This window comes from Periplaneta americana, chromosome 6 (assembly GCF_040183065.1).
Source record: "Periplaneta americana isolate PAMFEO1 chromosome 6, P.americana_PAMFEO1_priV1, whole genome shotgun sequence".
NCBI lineage: Eukaryota > Metazoa > Arthropoda > Insecta > Blattodea > Blattidae > Periplaneta > Periplaneta americana.
This window is the reverse complement of record NC_091122.1, coordinates 137741164-137767941: the sequence shown is the minus strand read 5'-3', so window position 1 is coordinate 137767941 and position 26778 is coordinate 137741164. Positions and strand designations below refer to the sequence as shown.

Genomic DNA, 26778 nt, shown 5'->3' with positions numbered 1-26778 from the left:
TCTAATGAAATTTATAAGCTTGTACTTGGTATTTAGGGAAAGGAAATTGTGCCAGAGCAATGGAGGGAATCCATAATTACACTTATCTTTAAAAAGGAGGAACATCAATGTGGTTTTAGGCATAATAGATCGACTATTGATCAGATTTTTATGTATTCAACAGATATTGGAGAAAAAATGGGAGTATAATGTCATTCCATTTTGTCTTCTCTTTGTTGTCCACTCTTCAATTTTTTTAATATTATCATGTTTTTAAGATGGTCTTGCTCTGAATATGTCTAATCGAGTAATGCTGGTTATTTATCTTGGTGCTGTTTCCATTAACTTTTCTTCAGCTGTGTCTGGCCTTGTTTCAATTATGTAAGTCAAAAGGGCCTTAAAATGCTTTTGTACATTCTTATTTTAAGTCCTTTATTTCTCCACATATTACTACTGAAATATCCAGATACCCTACTGGCTTTTATTGTCTGAAGTTTTTCTTCATTTTAAAGGTTGCCATAACTTGACATTCCAGTTCCAAATATTTGGGGGGGAATCACTTGCGAGAGTATTGTATTGTAAGTTTCTAAATTACATCAAAGTAATATTTTATTTGTTGTCATTGTTTTGCTTTTCTTTGTTGAAAATTTCCGTTTCCCTTTTTTTTTTTTTTCCATCTACATTACCTGTCAAAATTTAATACTGAGAAGCTCATCAATATGCCATATAAATTATCTTACAATGAACTGAAATCAATGAAAATGACAGCTGTAACATAGGAAAAGACTATTTCAACATGTAAAATTTGTTAATACATCCCTTTAATATTACTTTCATTTCACTGTTCAAGTGTGAAGACAGTATTTCACAACTGTACTATATATGTAACAATATTATGTGGTATATTTTTCTTTCCATACAATCTTATAGATTACAGAGCAGAATAACAAATCTAATTACTTTTCAGGCACAAGTGTTTCAGCTATGTACATAAATCTCCATTGATCATGTGTTTTGTTTTGTATCACTATTCAAGGTCAGGAATTTTCCTGCATATTAATAAACATGGGAGGAGGAACTCAGTCAATGAATGATAAGCTTAAAATTCTCTTGGTGATATATTTAACAGCCAAGTTAAAAAAGCGGCACATAAATAATTGAAGAGGCAACAAAGTTTGGAAGTGATTGTGAAATTGCATATGCAAGTGTGGTTGAATGTGAACTGTTATAAAGACCAATAAAATATGATAAAAGAAATAATGAATTACCAATTAAATTGTTATATCCTGAGACAGTAAAATTAGTAACACTTAATAAAAGTAAGAAAAACACAACATACTCCTACTTACGGACTTTGGCTGCGACAGGCATATAATGGTGGCCACAATAGTGTATTCGTTTAGTCTTTGGATCATACAATTTGAAAAACAATAGGACATCAGAGTCTTTGTCAAATGCTGGAAGGGCCTGTAATCCTGAATCAGGCGGCACAACCTCTACAAATACATTCCAAGGGTTTTGGTTCTCTGCCACATCTAAAACTGATTTGTGCAGGTCAGTTTCTAAATCAATCAGTGTAGGGCGGCAAGTCTGGTTTGATCTAAAACTGAATGGCCATGGTCTGATCTGTTCAATAGGATATTTCTGTAAGAGAAGAAACAAAACAATGTAATTTAATCAATGGACATATCCGAGATTGACCACTATGAAAATGACATTATGAGAACTACAAATATACAAGAATTGTACTTACAAGACTATCTGCAAGTTGTTCCAGGAGTTCTTGTAGTGTTGTTTGTTTCCGTACACGAAAAATCCTGTAAAGGGCACGGTCAGGGTCATACAGGTCATTGCCTTGATGTCCATCAAAACTATCTTCAAGTAATACCTGAACTGACATATAGAGATGAGCTTCATTTCTCTCTTTCCGCCTGATTTGCTCCATCCTTTTTTCTTCCTGCAGTCGTTCAACAAGCTACAAAAGGAGACAAAATTAAATTATCATATACTCATAGAAAGTAGATGAAGTGGTTTGATAAAATTCCTTGATGAGAGAAGTAGAAAACTCTGCTTCAAAGACAATTGTAAACAGTATCTTCAGTCATACATTTCTCTTAAATTGAATACGTAATATTTTGGAACTACATTTTATTCCTGAAATAATTATATTTTGAAAAGGTGCACATAAATTCCTCATACTGATTTAATGAAAGAAGAATGACAAGTAAGTGACTGTCACAAGGCCTCACAGACGAATTAAACATTCACAATTATCATAATTTGTCGCAATTATTAAATGACTAACAGAAATTAAACTTAAAATCTGTTTTACTTCACAAAAGCAATATTTATTTTTCAAACCCATTGGTTCAAGAAATGAGTGTGGAATTCTTAATATCACAATCCCAATACTCTTGGCAGACATTTTGCAATTGTATGGCGACTGGGCTTCTTACAGGAGAACATGAAGAGTTCACCAGATACTGTTGTCTCCAGTGTTTGTAGCACGGCTGTTATGGAAAAAAGGATTGCAATTAGGAAAAGAGAGAAGGAATTTATTCCAGTAATTTCATTAGTAGACCCTGGAAAGGTGCTCCTTTCCACATTGCATCAGGATTGATGATTAACTCTTAAGGGACTGGATGAAGGAGCATGCGGCTTTTGCTATTTGAATTAAATACTTTTCCAACTGATAAATGAAAGAGATTTTTACTAAATTCCAGTTAGGAAAAGTTCTAAAATACAATTGTTTTAATCTAAGCTGACAAAAGTTCAGCAATGCTTAAAAATCGTTCAAGGGTTACTTGGGAATAAAAAGAACGAACAGTAAGAAATCCTTGTAAGTAGTTAGTATAGTGTTAGCAAGAATGTGGTATGTCACAGATCTCTCAATTTTTTTAAATTTAAACTTCGACGATTTCCTTTAAAACTAGTCTGCTGCAAGTAAGAAACAAGAGAACTGTTTTCGCCAAGATACAGTCTCAATCAAGATTCTATAAACATTGCTGAAATCCTGCAATGATGAGGGAATATAGTTTGTTATGTGATAAGTGTATGTATGCGTATAGAAAGATACATCTCATATTTTTTAACAAAAATTTGTGTAATTTGAGAAGTGATTATACTACTTTTACTATTACAATAAAGTAAATATCAAGAATGTGGTTTTTTCGGTACTATAACTGACTGCAACATAAAATAAACTCACAGAAATGATAAAAAAAAAATTAACTTTAATAGTCTTCAAATTAAAATATGTCTTCAATGCTAAAACGTCTTGTTAGTGATATACAGTCAAATTTTTCAATCCTGAAACTTCAGTTTTCCCAGAAATATTTTACGTGGTCTCTGAAAACATTATGTCACTATTGAATTGAGTGTATCACTTCATGAGATATAAATTCTGAGTCTGGAATAATGTATTTCCTGCAATGGTAGTTTATGAGAATAAAAAAATAAAATAAAAGCCTTACGAAATTTTGAAATTTACTGACCATGAAACAAATTCACAAGTCTCACACTGTTTTCAAAATATGCCCATAAAAAAATGAAAATTCTGAAACTGGATTTTTAAAGAACTTAAAACGTATTCTAAAAATCAGGTTAATAATAACAATAATAATAATATTACATACCCTGAGAATCTGCAACAACGCATCAAATAAATTCAAGAATACCTACTGAAATACAATTCTTAATTGCAGTAATGTTTGAAATTTTTAAACAATTCACTTAACATAAGATAAATGATTATGAAAAGTAATTTGAGACAGTCACAGGGATCAAGAGGCGTGAGGTTTTCTTTTGGGTATTTGCATCATGTCGTAGATGTAGAGACATCAAAAGTTTTGGAACTATACAGGTTGCTTCAAAAGTGATGGTCAAAAATTTAGCAATGAGAGGTAAAAAAGTTCCAGTAAACATGGGTTCACTGTAAGTATAGGGCAAAGTAAATAATGACTGTCTATTCTCATTTTAAAAAAAGTTAGATACCGTACACATAACACGTTTTTTTAAGGAAAAGCTTCAGAGTTACAGAAAAACATTATTTGACTATCACGCGCGCGCGCGCGCACGCACGCACGCACGCACGCACACACACACACACACACAGATATATATTTTATTGTTGGCAATTGCCATGAAACTAGAATTTCCTCCACTCCTATGGGCATCCTAGTAACAATGTGTAAGTTGAGATGGAATGTCAGCATCAATCTTCTTATTTGCCGGATATTTCAGATGTTCTTTATTCATGGTGGAATTCGCATCCATAGAGTAAAATACAGTGAGAGTTATATATTAATTCTATGTAGCTGTAAAGCCAAACAGTCGTGGCCTGTAGTTAACTTAAAAAGTGCCGTCCTCCAGTAGTATGTTCTATGATTTGTTTGCACTGTCTTTTTAATATGCTTTGCTTTACAAGCTTGATGGAAATATTATTGTCATTAGGGATTGTTGTCAAAAAAGGACAAGAAATTACGAATGAAAAATGCGCAAAAGACGAGAAAACACGAACTCACAGTGGCAGTTTCTGTCCGTTGTTTCCCACCATATCTCGTAACATAAATAGAGCGTTAATTTTAATTTGTTTGAGTGTGTATTATACACAGCCCAGTTTTCAAGACATTTTGTTAAAAAAAAAAAAAAAAAAAAAAAAAAAAGGAGCATATTATAATCATGTAAGTACAGTACAATACGTGTTCATTGTTAAGATGTGGCTGGCTTTGAAATTCCTGGAAATTCGAAGCTGCCCATTCTTGTCTCTGCACATACTAGCTTCAATAAATTGGTTATGCATCAGTGGAAGAATCTGTTCATAGTGGGGAGAAAAGTATGTGCAGAGAGAAGAAATGGAACATTTTAAACAGTGAGAATCCAAGTACAAAGCTGTGACTGTACTGAATACAACTATTCTAACACTTCTTCACACTGAAAATATTTTGACAGTAGATTCAACCTGATATGACGAGAAGGCTGCTGATTGGTTTTTGAATACCAGTGAGTGGAAGAAAGAGTAAGTGTGTTGTAGTTGTAACCGACTTTTCGTTCTTTTTTTTTTTTTTTTAAATAATCACATATTAATAATTTATTAATGCTATTTCAGATGTAATTAAATGCCATTTCAGTTACACGTTTTTCTCACTTAAACGTTTTTTCCTCAGACTCCCATAAAAATGTACACATGAAGTTTTACAGCACTTACAAGAACTGCAAACAGAGTAGTTATTAAGTGTGGAAAATTGATTCTGACAGAACTTAGAACAAGTAAGGGACTATTACAAGTAAGTGAGATAACATCAACCTTATATAAATCTATCTTGAGGCAGCATTTACACAGTGGAACTCATTCTGAGATCGCAAGAAATGAAATAGATGACAATGAGTCATATACTACTATTTGTTGTTGACTAAGTGATAATCAGTCAAGATAGGAAACACATGTTGAGCAAGCTGTTGGATGTTTACAGATGGGAAGCCTGAAAACATTATTTAAAAAAAAAGAGTACTTGCCAGTTGATGAAGAAAGAGATGATTTACATCTCATGGTTACTGGAATCAGGCTATAGACCGTTTTTAATATCTGCGATCTATTATTTCAAAGACAGGAAAATTCCAGTATACATGTAATATTTATGTCCATATTTCTGTTAAACAAATGATAGGTGCCTAACATGTTATCCAGTGCAGAGGCAAAACTGAATACCAAAATAATATTTCGATAATGGAGAGTGATAACACATGGACAGGAAAATAGATGACGAATGTGAAACAAAAGAGCTGTTGAAGTGTCAAGGTACTCTCGCCTTTAAAGAATATGTAATGGAACTATTATGGAAAGACTGAATTTATATGAAAATGTGATTTATCATTTAAAGGAACACTCATTAAAGTGTTTCGAATTACACTATTCAGTGCGTGTCTGACAGAAGATGGCCTAAGAGTGTGTTATATTGGTCACCAATGAGAAGATGAAAGAGAGGTCAACCTCAAATTATATGGAAATATGATCTGATAGAGGCCATGCAAGGTTAAAAGGTCTGGAAGCATGTTTCCAAAAGACTGTAAACATTAATAACTGCCAAGAAGCTGTTTTTAAACTAATGGTAGAGCCTGATTGCAAAACTCGTGGCACCTCCGCGAATGACGAATTGGCATCCACTTACATGGACTCGCCCAAGAGTCTTGCTGTAGGAGTGTTTGAACAGTACACCCTATGAGTAAGCAGTCGCCTGCACACACAGAACCCCCCACTCCAAAGCCTCAGAAAGAAATTCGCGCATGTTGGTGCCACAAGTTTGCGATCAGGCTCTAGTAAGCTGTGTTGAAGTTTTAGGTATTGTAAATAATTTAGCTTCCTCTAAATGTAAGGACTACCATGGCTTGTCTACAACATTTTTTTTAGCAAGTTATTTTACGACTCTTTATCATCATCTTAGGTTATATAGTGTCTGAATGAGATGGTGATAATGCCGGTGAAATGAGTCCGGAGTCCAGCACTGATAGTTACCCAGCACTTGCTCATATTGGATTGAGGGAAAACCCCAGAAAAAACCTCAACCAGGCAACTTGTCCCGGCCGGGAATCGAACCCAGCCCACCTGGTTTTGCAGCTAGATGTGCTGTTACTCCACAGGTGTGGACTACAACATTTTTAAATGATATAATTCCATATTGTGTACAACCATTAACAAATAGCATTAGTATAACTAAAGGCATATTTCCAGAATCGCTGAAGGTTGCAAAGGTGGTGCCTATATTTAAAAAGGGCGATGTTAATGAGCCTTGTAAGTAGAGACCTATTTCTATATTACCTGTCCTATTCAAAGTTTATGAGAAAATCGTAAAAAATCAGTTGTGTAAATATCTTTACTTACATAATATCATTTTTAATAGACAGTTTGGATTTAGATCTGGGTATAATACTATTGGTGTTATTAGTGATTTAGTAAAATATATTCTCGTTATTAGTGATTTAGTAAAATATATTCTCAAAGATTTTGAAGATCACTCACTGAAGATGTCTGCCGCCATAGTAGACGAAACATCTGGTAATATCTACACCAGAAGACCATGGCATCTTAGCCCAGAAGCTCCATATCAATTAAGACACCAGCCATGAAAGCCTACATGCTAAGATTAAATATTTATCTTTCTCACTAAAATTTCTGCTCCTTTTTTCTGGTCAATAATTACATTAATTGCAAATTTTGACAACAATAATAGCAATGTCACAATCCAGTCAGTCTAGTGACCAATGTTTACTTCTTATTCATTCATGTTCTATTGTTTCACACTTGAAATCCGAGCATTTTTGATTAACGATTCAGTAACTAGTGACCCATTAAATGTCTCTTCTGCAACTTGATAATGCACTAACTAATGTAGGAATAAATTTTTAGGTCTGTCTTATTGCAACCCAACATAAATATAGCAATTCAGAACAGATCATAAGAAAGCAGAATATACACTAATATTTCGTCTAATAATAAGTGAAAATTGAAAATGTAAGATGAGAGGGCTCATTGGTGCCATCAATCAATGAGGTTTTAGGAACACTCATTAAAGTGATTGGACGTAGAGTATTCACTGCATGTCCAATAGAAGATGGCCTAAGAGAGTGATATAATGGTCACCAAGTCAATGACAAAGGGGCCAACCTCGAATTACATGGACAGGTGATCTCATAGAGGCCATGCAAGGTTAAAAGGTCTGGACATATGTCCACGAGAAGACTGTAAACAATGGAGAAGGATATAGGAAGCAACTGCTAGAAATGGAGAAACATTTGAAAATAAATATACAATGTTTATTTTCTGCAGAGTTCAACTGTCAGCATCTAAGACATTCTCTTTTTGTAAATCAGTGTTTCATTATACTTACATGATGCTGATTCTTTAATAATTTCTGAATGACTGTGTAAAATCAGCGAATTTTGTTATTAAATTTAGGGTTTATTACTGAATAATCTTTTGTTCAAGTGCAATGAATTTCTTTTTGCCATGTAAGAGATGCACTCTGTTCAATATATTAATCAGTACTGAAAACAAAATAAAAAGAATGTTATCTATACAGATTTTCTTCCGACACACTCAAACACAATGTACCTCCTATATTAGTCAAACTTGAATCAATGGTGGAAAGGGAAGATAAGTGTGTGTGTGTGTGTGTGTGTATCGAGAGAAAGAGAATTATCACTATACATCACAGAATTGTAAAATGATCCTGTAAATCCACATCTGGATTGTTGTGTTTTTACTACAGAACTTGACAGATGATCTGATTTTCTGTCAGAATTATTCTAATATCCAAATGCTTCTATGACAATCTCTTACGAATTTTACAGTGAATGGTAGCAAACACAACCTACACTAAACCTGTTCTTTGTTGCTTAGATGTCATGAAAAACCACTTTATGATTATGAACATTCAAAGTGCAACATGCTGAAGTCAAAATTCAACGAAAGTGTGTATACATAAACTGCAATCTGTGACACCAGTATATAAATACTAAATAAATAAAATGCATTTCTTATATAAGAGTGGAAATAGTACTACTAAGTCTAACAAACAGTTTCATTTCAATATTAAATTTATATCTGGAGTATAGGAACTGTTAATGGAAGATCCAGATCCAATAATAGTTTACGTGCAGTCTTTTTCCATTGTGTGTGTCTAGTGCCTACCAACTTCACTTTGCGTGATTTGGGTTCCGCATACTGTGGATAGATGGCAGGACTGTGACCCCATTTTCAAGTTACACACCACTTCGGTGGGCCACATTATCCATGATGTGTATCTGCGAAGAGTTATGTCGTGTACTAGGGTGAGTGTATGTTAAGTGTTCGTGTAAGTGTAGTGTAGGGTATGAGTGAGAATGATGATGGTGAGGAAGGGAGAAGGGGAAACTCGGTGCCAGCACATAGCCTGCTCCTATCGAATAGCACCAAGGGGGCTACCAAGCTTAACATCCCCATCTGACAAACGAATCACTATCAACAGTGACATGCATTCTCTTCATATGCACTACAGAGAGATTTTGGGATTTAACCCAGACATGTTGGTGCACAATTTAGTGATTAGAAGTTGTGCACCACCATCTCTCCTGGTCCCAAGGTAGAAATTTTACATGAAAATTTCTGACCCTGTCAGGAATCGAACCCGGGTTGGCTAGTCTGGAGGCAGATGAGCTAAAACAGAGTTAACTCGGTGGACTTTTTTTTATTAAAGTAAAAGGACAATTTTCTGCAATGTCAACCTAGTTTATAATTCTTAACATTTTAGAGCAATTTTACCTATATGAGTATATCCCTGCAAGAAATGTCTGTTTTACTAAAAACAAGACACTTTCTTGTCGAGGTGCATCAGGCTATGAAACATTCTTTGTCCCAATCCAACATATATCAAACACAGGAACACAGACAAATCTTCACGGAGATGCTTCAATTGCATTTCCTCTTCAAAGAATTCTGAACTGTCTAGTCTCTCCAAAGGTTCTAAACCTAGCACTTACACTTAGCAAGCTCTTGATTAAATCAAGATAAAAAAAACAGAACAGCAATTAAAATTAGTTGTGAAACATTTTAATATAAATTAACAATAATAAAATTAATACACACTTATCACTACTGTAAGTGGATAACAGATGAAAATCAATGTCAAACAAAAAGCATAATCAAAACATTAATACAACTAAATTTTGAAGAAAAAAATGCGAAACTCTGCAACTATAACAAAAACCTGATCAATGCTAAACTATCAGATACTAAATAATCTGAACACAAGATTTTGGACGCCAATCAAATAGAATGCTGCTGCATCTTCTCAAAGCTCTTGAGTCTCACCTCCTGTGGAATGTCCTCCTCTGCAACTTCTTGGAGCACATTCTTCAACTCTGAATCGCGGATGTATACCAACATATACGCATTGGTACAGTGTTTCACTGTCATATTCATATCGTCATCATGACCACCATAGTTGTGATCAATGGCTTCTTGTTTCGTGCATCTTGAAACTACGTCATCATCAAATTTGCACCACTGAAATTCACAAATTTACATTCAAGATATGTAATCATAGTGTTAATACTATATATGCATTACATTTTGAAACGTAACAAACAATAGGTATAAATCGATTGCTACATGCAAGTTGGCTAATTTTCATAGTAACTATGTTTTCTGAAGAAAGAATAAGCTGAAATGCATTTCAGAAAAATAAGTGGACAGTACTGCACACAAAAAATAAACTAAAATGAATAAATAAATAAAAGTGTCATGAGAAAATTGAAGAATCGAAATCTAAGAAACTGAATGTGAATAAGGAGACTTAGGTCCTTCAGTTCTGGTCCTAATAATTAATTAATTATAATTTTAACAGCAATATTACATATGTATAACCATTACAATGATTTTCAATACATAATATATCGATAGATTTTTTACTAGAATCACTGCTGTTGTCATATTTTATCACTTCTGTCCTCTTTATCTTTACAATCATCAACAATTGAAGGTGTCACTGGATATATATGAAACGAGATTAGAAAGTTGATCTGGACTATTTTATATTTTCATTGCTGATGCCTATGGTGGTGAAAATTCGAATGTGGATGTCATCAGACTCAAAACTAATTCGTTTCACCTTTAGACTATTATTGCGAATTGAACTGTTCACTTAATTTGAGAACTGTTTTTAATAATTATAATATACTGAAGGTCATATCATATTTTTGGCCTTCAGATAGTAAGTACAGTACATTTTTGATAAGATTTTTCTTAAATTTTACAAATTCTCACAATAATGAAGTTATGTAAATACACATACATACAACTAAGTACTTCAATGAAATTTTGCTATACTATGACACAAAACTTTGTCTACTGACGAGTGCAACACAAACGTGTAACTGCCCAAATTTTGTTGACTGGTATACACTGACAGAACAAAGAATACACCTGCTAATAGAAAATCTTCAGTGTAAAATATGGCTCTTCACCCACTATGAACAAACACACACAATCATAATACCTTGTGATCATATGTCGAGGTTGTTAGAATATAATAAAAACCACTCTTAAATATAGTTAAAATACACTGAATTCCGAGACTATGAAGTTATGAAATTGCCTTATTTTTACGATGTTAAAAAGAACACACCTTGCCATCACCCTTGGGATTGATGAAAACAACATAATGACCTCCATGATTGTCACCACTGTGTACCAATACTGCATGTAAAGTGTAGTCTGCCCGTGTAGGCTCAGGAGTCTGTAGGTATGGTTCTAGGTTAATCTTCTCATAAAACTCAAACCTATGAGATAGAACACTTGCATATAGAATACCAATTTTACAAACATTTGGCTTATACTTCATATGCCATATGTGTATTCCTGCATACTGACCTGTCATTAAACTTCACTGAGCAATCGGTTATCGGGTCATATTGAAATCTCATTAGATGTAAATGTAACACTGGTGGAAATGATGCAAAGATAACACCTTTCTCTGCATCCTGAAGACCATGTTCGCCAGCATCATATTTGTTATCACCATCCAGGACTTCGGTTGCAATGTAGTCATGGAAAGACTCATCAACTGCATGAACAAATAAATATTTTAGATGAATCTGATAACACTGCATTTATTAAGATTTCCTCCATATGATAAGTTTACCATTCAGGTTAAAAATAATTAAGAAGAAATCCTTGTAATAAATATTAAAGAGAAGAGCTCATTTCATATGCTAGAATAAAAATAATCGCAAATGTACAAGAGTCACTTCAAAACTATGACTCATAATTCCTTTTAAAGACGAATTTTATTCCTCATCTTTCTTTATAGTACAAAGCTTTTCCTTTAGAAGCCACAGGACTACAGGGGGAGGGTGGTCCTATGGAAGTAGAGCCTCATACTTTCATGAGCTCTCTCTGCACTATAATAACGTGGTGTGGACAACATCACTCTTGAACCACCTTTCACAACTAAGGCAGGCCCAGTGCTCAATTTGACAGGAGAATGAGTGGATATTAGAGTCATTTTGGAAGTTCGGTAACGACAAAAATCTCATAACTTCCAGGACCTTCCAGTCTATGGCAGTTGCTCCATACATATTGTTAAATCCAAGTAACATCTTATTTTCCCATATAATCTCATGTGCACTTCTGAATTAAGGTTAAATAGGTACTTTTTGTTACTGACATTATAAGACTATTTTCTACACCATTGGTTCCCAAACTTTCTGAAGGCACGACCCACTTTTGGGCACGACTATTGTTTGCGACTCCCCACTATAGTACAAGTTCTTGGCCCATTTGAAAAATACAAATCCCTGTAAAATTGCAAACAACTATAATTTTACTAAAAATCAATTGATACCCAAAGAGAGTTTTTTGAGTATCTGGAAGAAACTCACAATTATAACAGCCACAGATGGATATGAAACTGTTTTTAGTCAGTTGCATTCAACTGGCTTAAATTTAATAACTCATTGAAATATACGGGTATACCTACTGGTGGAATGTTGAAACTAGACCTTTTTTCCATAGAGCATAGACCAACTTTGAATCAAAAGGATACCTCAAGATTGCAAAAGAAGCTCTTAAATTTTTGATAACATTTAGAACCTCGTATTTAAGCAAAATAAGTTTCTCATATATGACTGTCATCAAAACAAAAGCAAGAAATCTCCTTGAACCTGAGAATGATACACTATGTGTACCGAATACGAAGTCAAGATTTGAAAAGCTACTTTCTGAAAAACAGGCACTTTTTCGCATTATTTATTTTATAACTCTGAAACTTTTTTTTTTTAATCTCTATTTATACCTTAATTCTCGTAAAATTTCAGACTCATCCAGTCTATAATAATTACCATGGACATTGAGTCCTAAAGCACAATTTCTCTCAATACAGTTTCTCATGTTACAAGGCATTTCCCACAATCAAGTACCAATTTGTTGTAAATAAATGAAATGGCAACATTTTCTATATTTTGTAAACATAAGAAAATTCTAAATACTGGAAGAAAAGGTTGATAACAGAGACAGGAAGTTCAAGCACTAATAATAATCTTTAAAATAGGCAGACAAAAAGGCATTTTAAACAGCTGAAATAGGCAAGAAACGACAGAAAACTTACAACTGATTAACAATTCTGTATGTTTACATTAATATTGCTACCTACACTACATATAAATGTTACAGAAATTTTTGGGCTCAACTTTGGTGAAATTTCAATCAAAGTTTCTGTTCTTTTAAAATACTACTGTTATCACATCAGGAGATGTCGCTGGAAATATTTAGATGGGGGGAGGGGGGTGTAACAACCATGCATGTGCATCGCAGTGTTCATGGCAGTATTCCTATTTCATAAATATCTACTGCATGTGTTCTTGAGTGTCTGTGGCTTTGTGAAGTAATAGTGGCGTTTTAGATGAGTTTTATTAGATTCAACAGGATGAATGGTTTCAATATTCTGCAAGTCTTTGTAATATAGTAGTAGAGCTTTAATTATCGTCTTTTTTTAGTGTTAATAATTAGTGAAGTTTATATAGTGATACTTAAAGCTTACATAGCAGTTTTTGTTTATTAATTGTAAAAATGTAGACAAAGAGCAAACAAGGATTGATAATCTATAGAAGATAAAGAAATATTATTGCTAATGTAATAAAATGTTGTGATGAAAGAAAAGAACAATGCCTTAGCATTCCTCTCATGAAACCTACAGCAACGGCAAAAAAGTATCGTAATGTACCCACAAGAACGATATAGCATATAAGAAAAGAAATGAAAGACTGCAAAGAAAGTATTTTGTCAACACCTGTTGAAAAACAAAAATGTCCAGACTACCAAAACGCAAATGTAGATGACTTTGACTGGAGAGTGTTACAAGATATAACTGACGATTTTATTTGAACAAGAAACTTGTATGTGTTACAAAACAGAATTGATTTCAAATGAAAGGCGACAACATTAAGACAGATACTGAAGAAAATTGGTTTCAGATGGAAGTGTGCATCATTCATTCATTCATTCATTTATTTTATTCCATAGATCTTACATGAGCAATGAAGCTTTAAGATGTGGAACATGTCAACATTTTACAATATTACAATTACAATTTTTACAAATTTTTATAGTTTTACAATTTAGTAATTTTCTACAATTTTGTACAATTTTTTTACATTATTTTACATTTTGGCGAGATGTAGTGAGATGAGATGAGGTCCGAGGATTCGCCAAAATATTACCCGGCATTTGCCTTTTCGGTGGGGGAAACCTCGGAAAAACCCAACCAGGTAATCAAATCAAAGGGGTTGATGCCAAGGACTTGCCATAGACCATCCGGCTTCAGTCCCACGGCTGGGGACGAAAATTTTTAATTGAAAAGGAAAATATTGTAAATTAGAGGTGTAGATACCTACAGACAATAAGAAAGTTTAGAGAAGTGGGTACAATGATTTTGTACTTGGACGAGACACAGGTAGACACCAATTTAACGTTTCACAAGTACTTGAAACATAAAGATGTATAGTCTAACAGATGTATGGGCTAACAGAAGCTCACCTACTTCAAATAGCAGTATTAGCTTTATGAGAATTGAGTTGTGGTAACACAACATATCTGTATTTTTAACGTATCACGAATCTAGGTTCATGACTTTAAAAAGCATCCATTTTGATGTTCGAAGCTGGACATAAGCTGATGTAAAATACATATACAGTGAAAAGAATACCTATGAGACAGTCAGTTTCCAGAAAGGGAAATGAAAACTGTCTAAGTTGAAACTTTCAGTGGAGTCTAGGAATCCTCACAGAAGACTTTTTAAGGCTGCAAAAGTGAGGGTTATTTTGTCACTTCTTAAGTAGGCCCTACATAACAAATGTATACCAAGGACTGTATTTGAACCTGAAGTCAGACAACTTTAATGAGGACAATGTTCTTGTTGTTTTCTAATGCCAGGCATTTGACAATAAAGTCATTTGACCTCTTGCACTCCAATATTTTTCAAAGATATTGTCATGGTTAGCCACTGACGCACAGATTTTGAGATGTTCTGAATCCATTTCTTGATTTGAGTTGCACAATGGACAGTTAGGAGACTGATATATTCCAATTCTATGCAGATGCTTGGCCAAACAGTCATGGCCTGTTGCCAATCTAAATGCAGCTACAGACGATTTGCGTGGTAAATCAGGAATCAACTGTGGATTATGATGCAGAGAGAGCCATTTTTTCCCTTGTGATTGTGTTATCAAATTTTGTTTGTTGAAGTCTAAGTATGTAAATTTAATAAATCTTTTCACAGAGGAATACGTAGATTTAGTAACAGGTCTGTAAGTAGCAGTACTGCCCTTCTTTGCTAAAGCATCCGCATTCTCGTTTCCTAGGATTCCACAATGAGATGGTATCCATTGGAATATAATTCTTTTATTGGGTGTTATTAGTTGAGAGAGTATTTCATTTATTTCTGCTATTTGAGATGAAGGTGTGTGTCTAAATACTATTGATAGAATAGCTGCTTTGGAGTCTGACAATATAACTGCATTTTTAAATTTATTGAGAGAAGATTCCTGAGACTTTCACTTACTGCAGTGATTTCTCCATCAAAACTTGTTGTTCCATATCCAAGAGATCTATAAAGTGAGAAGAGACAGCACATAACACCTGCACCTTGTTCCCTGGAGATCAAGGATTCATCGGTGTATAAATGAAGCCAATTTTGTGGAGGGTACCCAATATTAATTGTCTCTAAAGACAATTGTTTCATTATTTCAGTGTTTACTTCTGATTTCAACATTTCTTCTGTTAAATTTAGATTATACTCTATATTTAATAGTGTTAAAGGGTTTGGTTTAATTTGTACGTTTTCTTTTAAATTCGGGACGTTGATTTTCTGTTTTAAGTCTTGAACCATGGATATGAAACCTTTTTGAGTTTTTAATCTATGGAGAGGACTGTATGAATGCCAATTGTTTCCTGGTAATCTGATAAGTTTTTCATATTGAATCAGTGCTTTTTCTTCTATTATCATTTTGATGCTGTTAATATTAGTGAGGAATCTCATAGAATCTAATGGAGTTGTTTTGATTCCACCAGCGATGAGCCTGAGAGCTTGGTTTTGAACACGTTCTATTTCGTTTATGAAAGGTGAAGTAATTAAAATTTCTCAGTAGTACGTCAGCACTGGCTGTATAAACATTTTGTATGTAGTGTTCAAAGTATTTCTAGAGCAACCCCATTTCTTTCCTGCTAGTCTTTTCAGAAGAGAATCTTTTACGAGCTTTTTCAGAAATACATTTCAAATGAGGACAATGTAAAAGATATTGTTGATCATGATCTGGCATACGACTTGTGAAAATAGAAATGTAATAGCTCCATATGTACTATTGTTTTTTACCTGTTCTTTTCCAAAAAAACTTTTCAAGATGTGCAAAGAGTTGTTTTAATAAATGAAGAATAGTAATTCAACTTGGTTTTGATTTTGGTGATTTTAAACACAAGTTAGAAGAATTCTACTAAAACTTTAAATATCTTAAAATTGTCTAAAAAAATGGGGGATAGTTCCCTTTTCCACTAACTTCTTCAGTTGTATCATGTAATATCATCATCATCATCATCCTTCACGAATTAGGCCTCTCTAGACCTGTTTCGGCCCCATCTAGCAGTATTATGTAATAAGAAAATAATATTGAAAATGCTGTCACTTCAATCATTTACAACAAATAAAACTTGCTTTCTGGGCATGTCTCCAAATTTCCATGTGTGAAATATATTGCCACTCAATTTAAAAGCATAATGAAAAGATGCAAGGCAAATAAAAAAAAAATCAAGGTGATTCTACTCACTGTTTTTCTTTCCCTTAATATTTAGCTGTATATCATAGAAAGTTTCCACTCTTGTTGATGTGTAGTCTATATTTTTGCACTTTATGAAAGACTGAAAAATAAAAATACAGTGGTTATATGAAATGCAAAGATAATTATAAATTTGTCTTTTTTTCCACAAATCTGAACAAAGCAAATACTTACAACCATTTTCCCTTCAAAAAGTTTAGGAACTGTTCCTTCCACGCAAGTTCCCTTCATTTTGCTTTCCAATTTATCCAGCAACTAGAACAACATCAGAATCATAAATTACACTACAGCTACATGAGTTAACCTGACCATACTTTTTCATTTTTATTCCAACTATTTCACAGCTTATACAAACAAAATTATTATTCATTCGTTATGTCACATGATTTTGCTTAAAAATTAAAATACATACAATGCACAACACATGAAAATATTTTATTTCTTCTTATAAGGAACCTAATTAAGATGTTTATTGACAATACTGGTTTACATGGCAAAGAAGAATTGTTACGATCGACATAATTTACATTAATTTAGTGCAATTACATCTATGTCTAACAGTAGTTTAAACTGATGAGGAAACAGATTTGTTTAAAATGTGCAGCAGAATTACAAGCTTAAATTCTGGCAAGAAGTTAATCAGATCAATAACAAACATATTTTTGTAACAACAGATTTATGCATTAACTATTCGAAAATAGACTATATGTACTAGTGTCCTGATTATAAAAAATTCACATAATATCTCAGTTCATCGAATTGTGATAAACTTGTGGGGAACAAAAAAAAAAATTAGAAGAATTGTATTAAAACAGAAAATGGATTAAATAAACAGTGCTACAAAGAAGACTTGCGCATTTTACGAGTTCCACAATAATTCACGTTTCTACGTTTCTATCATTTTAATATACTTGCTAAGATACATGGATCATATGAGGAGACAAAGAGGAAGGCAAAAATAGGAAAGACTAGGGAATGCTGGGTTTGCAGTGAAAGACCTGTCCTTGGACAGAACACTACGCATGAATGAATATACCTACTTAATTAATTTTTCTTGAAATATTATTCAAAAGTATACACAAATTATATAATTTACTGGATTACAAATAAGATAAACTTTCACTCTTCACAATGCAAACAAAAATAATTAAGCGAGAAGAGTTAACAAATACTAAAACTCTGAGGTGGGACATGTAAGATTTGACTTTTGCATTGCATTACATTTTGTCATAGCAATTAAAGAAATGAATTTGGAGTCATTTCTATACAGGAAAGAAAAGTCGTGGCTTTGAAAAACATTACAAGACTGGCCTACAAACTTTGATCTCTTAAAAAAATATCTTGTTTCTCCAGCGTGTCTTCTCATTTTAAGTTTTAATCCTGTTGAAATGTACAAACTCACTTCTTTAAAACCGAGCTCCTAGCAATATGTTTTATGTCTGAGCTCAGAGAATATGCATATGTATATTTTGTATGAAAACTCAATCTGTCATTTGTTGTCATAATTACAAGTAGTTAAATCCTGATATATCATTAGAAGAATTCAGTTCATTACTTCACCTTCTTTCACAACCCAATATGGGTTTTATCTTTCTCAAATAAAACATTTCAGGTTTTCCAATCTTCAGTGATCTTTCACTTAAATATTTTAAGATTGTTGCAAACACTGCCAACCACTGATGTATTGGTAACCCAACTAAACATTAGTGTAATTCTTGAAACGTCGTACTGAAGTATTAAATTATCCGGGCATTTTATTCAATGTTCTAGACATTGCACAAGTTGTCATTTAAGAATTCTTCAATCTTTAGACTTTCCAGCAATTACAATTGCTATATTGTAACACTGCCAGCCGTATGCCCAACATCCAGCCTGGATGGTCAGACCTAAGAATTTGTTCCACTGGGGCAGAGTGATTGGGTGATCCTGTTATATTTGTCTCTACTAGGCACTGGGTAGCTTGGGTATCTCGGACCAATGTAATATTGGTTAAAAAAAATTCATACAATACAAATCTATGAAGGATAAACACATGCGTGCACGCACACGCAGATATATAATACATACATACGTGTCATGGTATTAGCAAGTAAAAACAAACCAACAAATACGGTAGATTCACACGATTATATGGTAATATCCAAAAGGCAAAACAAGAGTATTTAATAAAAGATAAAGACCAATGTGTTACCAATTAAATACAATTTTCCTGCAACAGTTTGACTGTTGAATAATAATTTACAGCTGTAAACTTACCACTCGCAAGAATTCCTGGACATCATGCTGCATAAATGAGTCTAGAGTTTCCCAACCAAATGACTTAGTCAACTTCTTGGTGCCCACTGGTTTGTCACAAAACTGCAGTTCATGAAATACTCGCTGCAATGCAAGAGCCACACTCTTGCTTGAGTCATCACTTTCTGTTGGCATCTTATAAACAGCCTAAACAATAAATAAAATAGTTTCAGCCAAGTGTTATTCATGAGAATCTACTATTGAGTATACAGACATCAGCCCTCATTTGTGGAGCCTGGATGCACTGCACTTTGCTGTATAAAATAAACATGTAACCAACGTTGTAGGAATATGTGCATACTTTACATATATACACAGCACATAAATAAGTGAGAGCATTTAAATTTAATTACCTCTTTTAGTGGTAAATGGACATTAATAGTGACTACCAGAAATGTAAAATTATATTTTATCTATACCTTTTAAATATTATTATAGTCCCGTCGCTCTAATTTCCGGCAGCCAATCATGTTGTAGGTCGGCTACATTTAAACGTGTGCGTCTTATGATTCACTGATGAAGATGTTAAGCATTTCCTAAGGCTGGATAAATACTTCTAAATAATCACCCGCCATTTTGGCTCTTTCGTTGGTGTTCACAAAAAGCACACGAGGACGTTATTTGCCGCTCAATTATTTGCTGAATTACAATGCGTTTGATTTATTATCATAGGACCTATGACATGATAATGTTTAACGTTGTGGCAAATAGATCCCTCATCTGGCAGGTCGGCAACGAAAGAACAAAAATGGCCACCGATACTACCTACCCAGACTTTATAAAGCCTTGACTTCCTTAGACGTAAGCAAAGAGGACGAGTCAGGCCAGGAATAACAGCGTCGCGACTATAGAACTTCACATTCCGTAACTACCCGTTTCATAATATAATTAAGAATATCTGACTTTATATTATCACAATATTTATCATGCTACTGAGAACAAAATCATACATTATTTATTTACTCTGGCAGAGTTAAGGCCATGAAACCTTCTCTTCCACTCTACCAGAAATGACAGATATGCATTCAAGCAGTAGCAGTAGTGGTAGTAGTAGTAGTAGTAGTGGTAGTAGTAGTAGTAGAAGTAATAATATTAATAGTAATACTTAAATGTAAAATCATTATCTAGCAGGCGATGAACTTGCATACAATGAAACATTGACTGCACATGAAAGTTTCCTTATACTCTTATACATAATTAAGTAATTGACATAAGGAACAAATTACAATAAAATGTGTTGCTTGATTTGAAAGTAGGACTATAACACTATAACTTCAGAGTTAATAGACAATTTATATCCTAATTCTACTTTATACTAGGCCTAAAAGACATTGTCTATAACAACACAGAATAATCTATAAAAATAGCCAATACTCACAGAAGCACATGACTTCTAATTCTTAGTTTAAACTGATTAACCATTTGGCAATCTCTCACATCATGCCTCAACGAGCAACAAGACGCGTAAGATGTTGAGTGACCGTGAGTGTGCCTGCTTACATAGCAAACTCCAGTAATATACGAAATTCATGCTGAATTGAACATTAAGTGAGGTGAAGGAACTGTTTAGAATGGATACCATAAGCCTATAGGAGAGCATCGACAAAAAATACATGATAGGTGATGGACAATTTGTTCAATCAGCAATTGTGGTGGAAAGTAATTATCATAACAAGATCGTTGACCAGGTACATGTAGACGACGGAGAATTGGCTGAATTACAAATTGTGCCAGAGGAAGCGAGACAGAACCAGGAAATGCTGAGATCAAGAATACAGAAGAAGAAATCATATGTGAAGAAATCAGATAAGAACGGCTCAAGCACCACAAGTGCAATGAAGTTTAGAGACATGAGTAAAAATTCAAGTGATTCGGGAAGTGATTTAACGAGATTAGTGGGAAAGAAGGTTGGTGCCGAGAGGAGAAGTGAAATTGTTTCTGTGGGTGCAAGGGCTGAAATGGGGAGAAGTGAAGAGAAGAAAAAGAAAGACGAGTTTATAACAGAAAAGGGTGAAGTGGATGTTTCTGGCTAAGGACATAGTAAGTAAAACAAATAATAAATTAGAGTATAATAGGAAGTTAAGTGAGACAATAGGTGAGGAGTATGGTGGGGGAGGCTAGCTAGGAAAGCAAAGTATAGTATGTAGAAAATTAGTGAGATCTGAAAATGGAATGTACACTAGAAACAGTCATAATAACGAACATATTGGACAAAGGAGTAGTAAGGTTTAGTAACAAATATTATTAGAAACAGTGTGTGTTCGATATAAGTGTACTGGAAAACAAGAATGAAGTTGTAAAATTGTCAATTCTGAATGATCTAAATTAAGTCATTAGGTTTTGAAGGTGGGAATACTGTTCAATTTATAGGTTCAGAAGTAAAATTATAAGATCATCTTCAAAAGGTATATCTGTAATAAATGTAACTGTGGCACCGGATACAAAATTGTGAGGTCCACATTACATGGATGCAAATGTTGACATCAAATATATATATCTTACCATATCAACACATCATTAGCACTTACTTCCTGAATAATCATGTATAAATTTCATTAAAATGTATATTCTTCACTAGGATGTTACAGTTTATACTCTTCTTAACCCTTAGCAGTCGGATTTAAATACCGCAGTCAGTCTGCGCGAGAAATGTGTCAGATGCTGCCTACAGTTGTACTGCAACATGGATATTGCAATGGCGGATGTCACCCGACATGGGACATGGATTTAAATATCGCAGTAACTTTGCGCGAGAAATGTGTCGGATGTTGCCCGCCATGGGACTGCAACGCGGATATGGCAGTGGCGGATGTCACCCGACATGGGACTCAGAAGGGTTAATGGAAAATATTTCTAGTTTCATAGTTCGTTTTATTTAAATTTCAGTAACATAATATATAAATATATTTACTGAAAATGGCGACAATAATTTTCTGTGAATATTTTCTCACCTTTCGAAGTTGATTGGTAAAATATAATGTCTGCAGGAGGGAATTCATGTAGCAAGTTGCACCTTGATTTTTAAGCCCCACATAACCCGTATGTTTCTTGGAGTCCCAGCTTACACCATGAGGAGCATCAGCTACAACATGGACCTGAAAAAAGGCAAAACATTTAATCAAGAACAACATGACAATATTAAACACTTCTGCTCCATTAACTTTTACATGTATCTTAATAAATAATCACATAATCATGAATTTGAAACTATGCTAAATGTCAAACTACTAATAGTTCCGCATTTCTACTACAGGGTTTCTCTTTAGAGATGAAAGTAAATGGTTGTATAAAAAAAAAAGAGACTGGATATTTTGAAACTGCCGAAGCTTTTTCTATTGTTGTTGTTGCCAATGCTTATGGAACTTGGATTTTCTTCATTCTCCTTTGGGCATCCCAGCAATAATTTGTAAGCTGAGATGCTATATCAGCATTAAGCTGGACACTGTAGTAAATGGTCTTTATTCATGATGGAATTCACGTCCAAGCAGAGAGTACAGTGTGGTGAAGGGAATATACTGATCTTATGTAGGTGTGAGGCCAAGTAGTCATGACCAGTAGTGAGGCAAAACAATGCCAGAGATTTCTTCCGGGGTAGATCAGGAATGATAGATTTATCCTTCAACAGTACGCTTCAGGATTTGTTCTCACTATATTCAGAATGTCCTGTCCTGCAGGCTTGATAGACTTTGTGTTTGATCCAGATTTTAGCATTCTGGAAGGATTATTTAGGATTAGTAGTTTAATAGTTGTTCCTTTTTTTGCAAGAAGGTCAGCTGCTTCATTTCCTGCAATTTGGCAATGTGCTGGTATCCATTGGATTACAATTTCCTTAAAGCTTGAATTAATTTTGCAAGGGTGTGTATTTATTTTCTTCTATTGTAAATTTACACAAAATGGAAATAAAAAAAAATAAAAAATTTATCTTCAAAACACTGTAGTTTACCTATCACCGTATTTTTGGGGGGGTTTTGCTACCAAAATAAGTTTCTTGGAAAAAAAAAAGTTCTTTGGACCATTCCTTTATTGAGTTTTTCAAACACATACCAATATCTTTACTGTTTATAAAAATGATTTCGACTGTGCAATTTCGTGAAAACAGAACTTTGTAAGACAGTCCTAAACTTAAAATTCGCATTAATTAGCATCTTGTACGTCTATCTTTCCAAACATCAAACATATTAATGATTGTTAGCATTCTCAATTCCCATAATACCTGAGAACCAACACTATATGCCTACGAAATGCAAGTGCCGTACACACGTCTGTAAGGAGTAAGGTCACTCGCTTGAGACAACTAATATATTTTCTTGTCAGAAAAACATGAGGATAAAAGTGACTCCTGTACCTAAGAGATTGCATTAGATTAACAATGTACACGAGTTAAAAAAAAATTGAATAAAATTACATTTATTAATTTTGTAAACAATGCAAGAGTATTAAAGTAATAAGTAAATTACTTATCCTTAAACAGGCAGTTAATAGCAGAACTACTCAAATCACCATCAATCACTTCAATTTAGAACAATTTATTTTACATCCTGATTATACATTATTTAACTACTACTTACGTCCCTACTTGATTACAATTGACCCAATATATTTTAATTTCATTCCATTAAATTACAAATTGTTGTTTAGTCAACTGTCCTAAGACAGGTCTGAACCTCATAAGTGATACCAAGAAGGCACCACTTATGAGGCAACTAGGCCAGGAAATAATGGGGTAGGGTGGCCAGTTCCTTTCCTCCTAATTACAAATTAAAACGTCTTTTATTTTCCTGCATTTCATAATGTGACAATGTGATTTACAAATAATTAATGTTAAGTCGCCAGTAAAATATTTTCCTAGGAAAGCTAGTAAATATTTTCCTACTTATGCAATATTTATGTTAATTTCAGGGCTCAAGCATCCAATGTAGTTTGTTATAACCAGAAAGCGGATTTTTGGTCCCTACACAGCGACAAGACGTCACATCGGAGGGAGCGTATCAAAGAGTTCAATGGCCTACCTGCAACTGACATACACCTAACATTCAGTATCAGGACCGAAAATTTGCTGTCTGGTTATAACAATAAAAGTTACTATGTAACATTATATGTACTGAAACTGAATATTTACAAACTATTTCAAATCATCATTATCTTAATGTTACCATATTGTTTTGTCTTCAATGAAAATTCATTACAACAATTTACAATTTAGTTTCTCTTTTATGACATGGTACTTTATGACACATTCACATGCATACACACAGGTTATTTAAATGAACAGACCTCTAAGGTGATGGAATCATCCTTAATAAATCCCTTCTCCGGATCGAGTACATCTTGCCAAGACATAAAGTGGCTGAAACCCCAATCATTTTCTTTGCTGTAGAACAGATGTTGTATTTCTGTCAGGAAAAGAACCACAAAAAGATGTATTTACTGATCACTGTACAGTATTTAATACATTCTTTCTCTAGATCAAGTACATCTTGCCAACACATGAAGTGGCTAACCCCATTTATTTTCTTTGCTGTAGAATAAATATAGTTGTCAGGAAAATTACAGGAAGGTGTAATTATAGATTACTGTATGGCAAATGGATGGAAAAAAAAACTTTCTTTTACTGCACCAGATGTATATTTAAAAAAAATATTAGGAAATCAATTTCAGATACACTCAAAATTCACTTTGGATAAGTGATGGAAACAAGCACTGAAGCATTCTGTACATATATACACACCTCAACGAAAGTATGGAATGCCAGCGAAATGAGTATTCAGAGATATTTCATGCCTCATTTAGATAGGCACTTTATTAATCATTATTTTATCACAGCCCTTATATTCGCAGCATTTACTACAGGCATGCTTTGTGTCCGTATCCTAGTCACATGACTAAACCGCTAGTGCTATATGCATTGTCTCATAACAAACACGTCAGTCATTTTGTGTTCAGCCTTGCAGTGACATGCCATACAGACAAATACAAACGTTTGATAGAATTCAGGTAGTGGCTTTACTTTCGGCAGACCATACACAGCAAGATGTTGCCAATCGGTTAAGTGTCACACAAAAAAGTGTGTCTAAGGTGTAGAGAAAGTACAGAGATATGGGAAATGTGAACAATAGAACTCGTTCTGGCTGTCATTGCATTACAATACCACACCAGATCGTTACCTCCAAGTGTTGGCTTTCAGATGTCCAATATCTACTGTCAGGGCTCTTAGATATAACCTCACAAGAGCAACAAGAGTTCGTATCACAGACCAAACAGTGCGCAGAAGACCGCATGAGGTTGGTCTTCATTCCAGAAGGTCAATGAGAAGCTTTGCACTGAACCAATGGAACTGAGCTTATCGAAGGAACTGGGCTCTTGCTCATCAACATTGGACCATTGTTGATGAGACCACGATTGGTTTGAGATCCGACACCAGACGTACAGGGGTATGGAGAACCTCAATGTAGGCATGTCAGGAAGTCCATCTGTATGCTGGCAGAAATGTTATGTTCTGGGCAGGAATAATGATGGGATGGCAGACCCTCTAATTCCCATCTAGGGCGAATTGAATGGCCCTCGATACATCCAAGAGGTCCTAGAACCATTGTGTGGTCCTTTTTGAACTGTTGTCAGCGATCACTTCATCCTAGCAGATAACAATGCAAGACGACCTCACTGTCATGGGCAGTGTTTCGGTATCTCCAAAGACATAACATCACTCGAATGGACTGGCCTGCAGAGTCCCCAGATATGAATGCAATTGGGCATGCATGGGACATGCTGAAAGTGGCCATTTCAGAGTGTCCCAACCCACCTGACAATCTTCAGGAACTTACTGCAGCTGCAATAAAGAAGTGAAACCGTTTGCCCCAGGAAAAACTTGCTGACCTCATTTGGAGTATGCATCATAGGGTGGAAGAACTCATCCATATGCAGGGTGAACATACCAATTACTAAAGATGCTAGCACCGTGAGATAAAGAGATTTTCAATGTTTTGTTGTCAGGACTTACGTTGAGAAGATCTTTTTATTTGTATATTTTTTGTGTATACTGTTCAAAATGTTTGCTTCAGAAAGAATTATGCTATTTTGTTAAATAGCTAGTTATTGTAAAACCATCAAAAGATTGACTGTAAGAATTCAATACAGTCATATCCATGTTATTCCAAACTTTTGTTGAGGTGTATATTTGAGCTCTGTACAAAATAAAAGAAGAAATATGAAGAGTCCATTGCAAGAATGATGGATGTGACTTTCTTGTCGAAAATGAATCGAGATTGTCAATGCATAGCTTAAGACATGTAGAATGTACATAGAGAGTTATATGGCATTAACACTGATAGTCATTGTCCAGTAATTATCGGAAAATCACAGTTAAGCTTTGAGCGCTAAGCATTTCAAACTTTCAATTGCTTCTCCTGAAAAATGTATTCCAAATGACATCCATCATTCTTGCAGTGGACTCTTCATATAAATATCTCAACTTTAAAAATAAAAAATCCATTTTGAAAGATCCAATATGAGTACGAACTGTCTTAATCAAATGAGAGAGTGAAGAATTTCAGTTATTTCTGTTGTAGTATTAGAAAGTTCCTGGACACAAAAACAAATGGGACAAATTATAGCTATATTGCGAAACACTGAAACAAATACTATTAGGAA

The 26778-nt window shown here is 34.2% G+C and overlaps 1 protein-coding gene across 1 annotated transcript in view; it reads right to left on the bottom strand.

The window, feature by feature from the left end:
• Nucleotides 1-26778, bottom strand: part of Usp7 (Ubiquitin-specific protease 7) — a 69861-nt gene that overhangs the window by 24289 nt on the left and 18794 nt on the right. Inside the window, exons 5-14 of the mRNA XM_069829041.1 lie at nt 24406-24524; nt 22083-22226; nt 19093-19278; nt 17011-17091; nt 16828-16918; nt 11384-11576; nt 11139-11292; nt 9824-10018; nt 1733-1954; nt 1329-1623 (exon numbers count right to left, since the gene is read on the bottom strand). Coding sequence (XP_069685142.1) covers nt 1329-1623; nt 1733-1954; nt 9824-10018; nt 11139-11292; nt 11384-11576; nt 16828-16918; nt 17011-17091; nt 19093-19278; nt 22083-22226; nt 24406-24524 — 1680 coding nt within the window. The remainder of the gene's footprint in view (nt 1-1328; nt 1624-1732; nt 1955-9823; nt 10019-11138; nt 11293-11383; nt 11577-16827; nt 16919-17010; nt 17092-19092; nt 19279-22082; nt 22227-24405; nt 24525-26778) is intronic.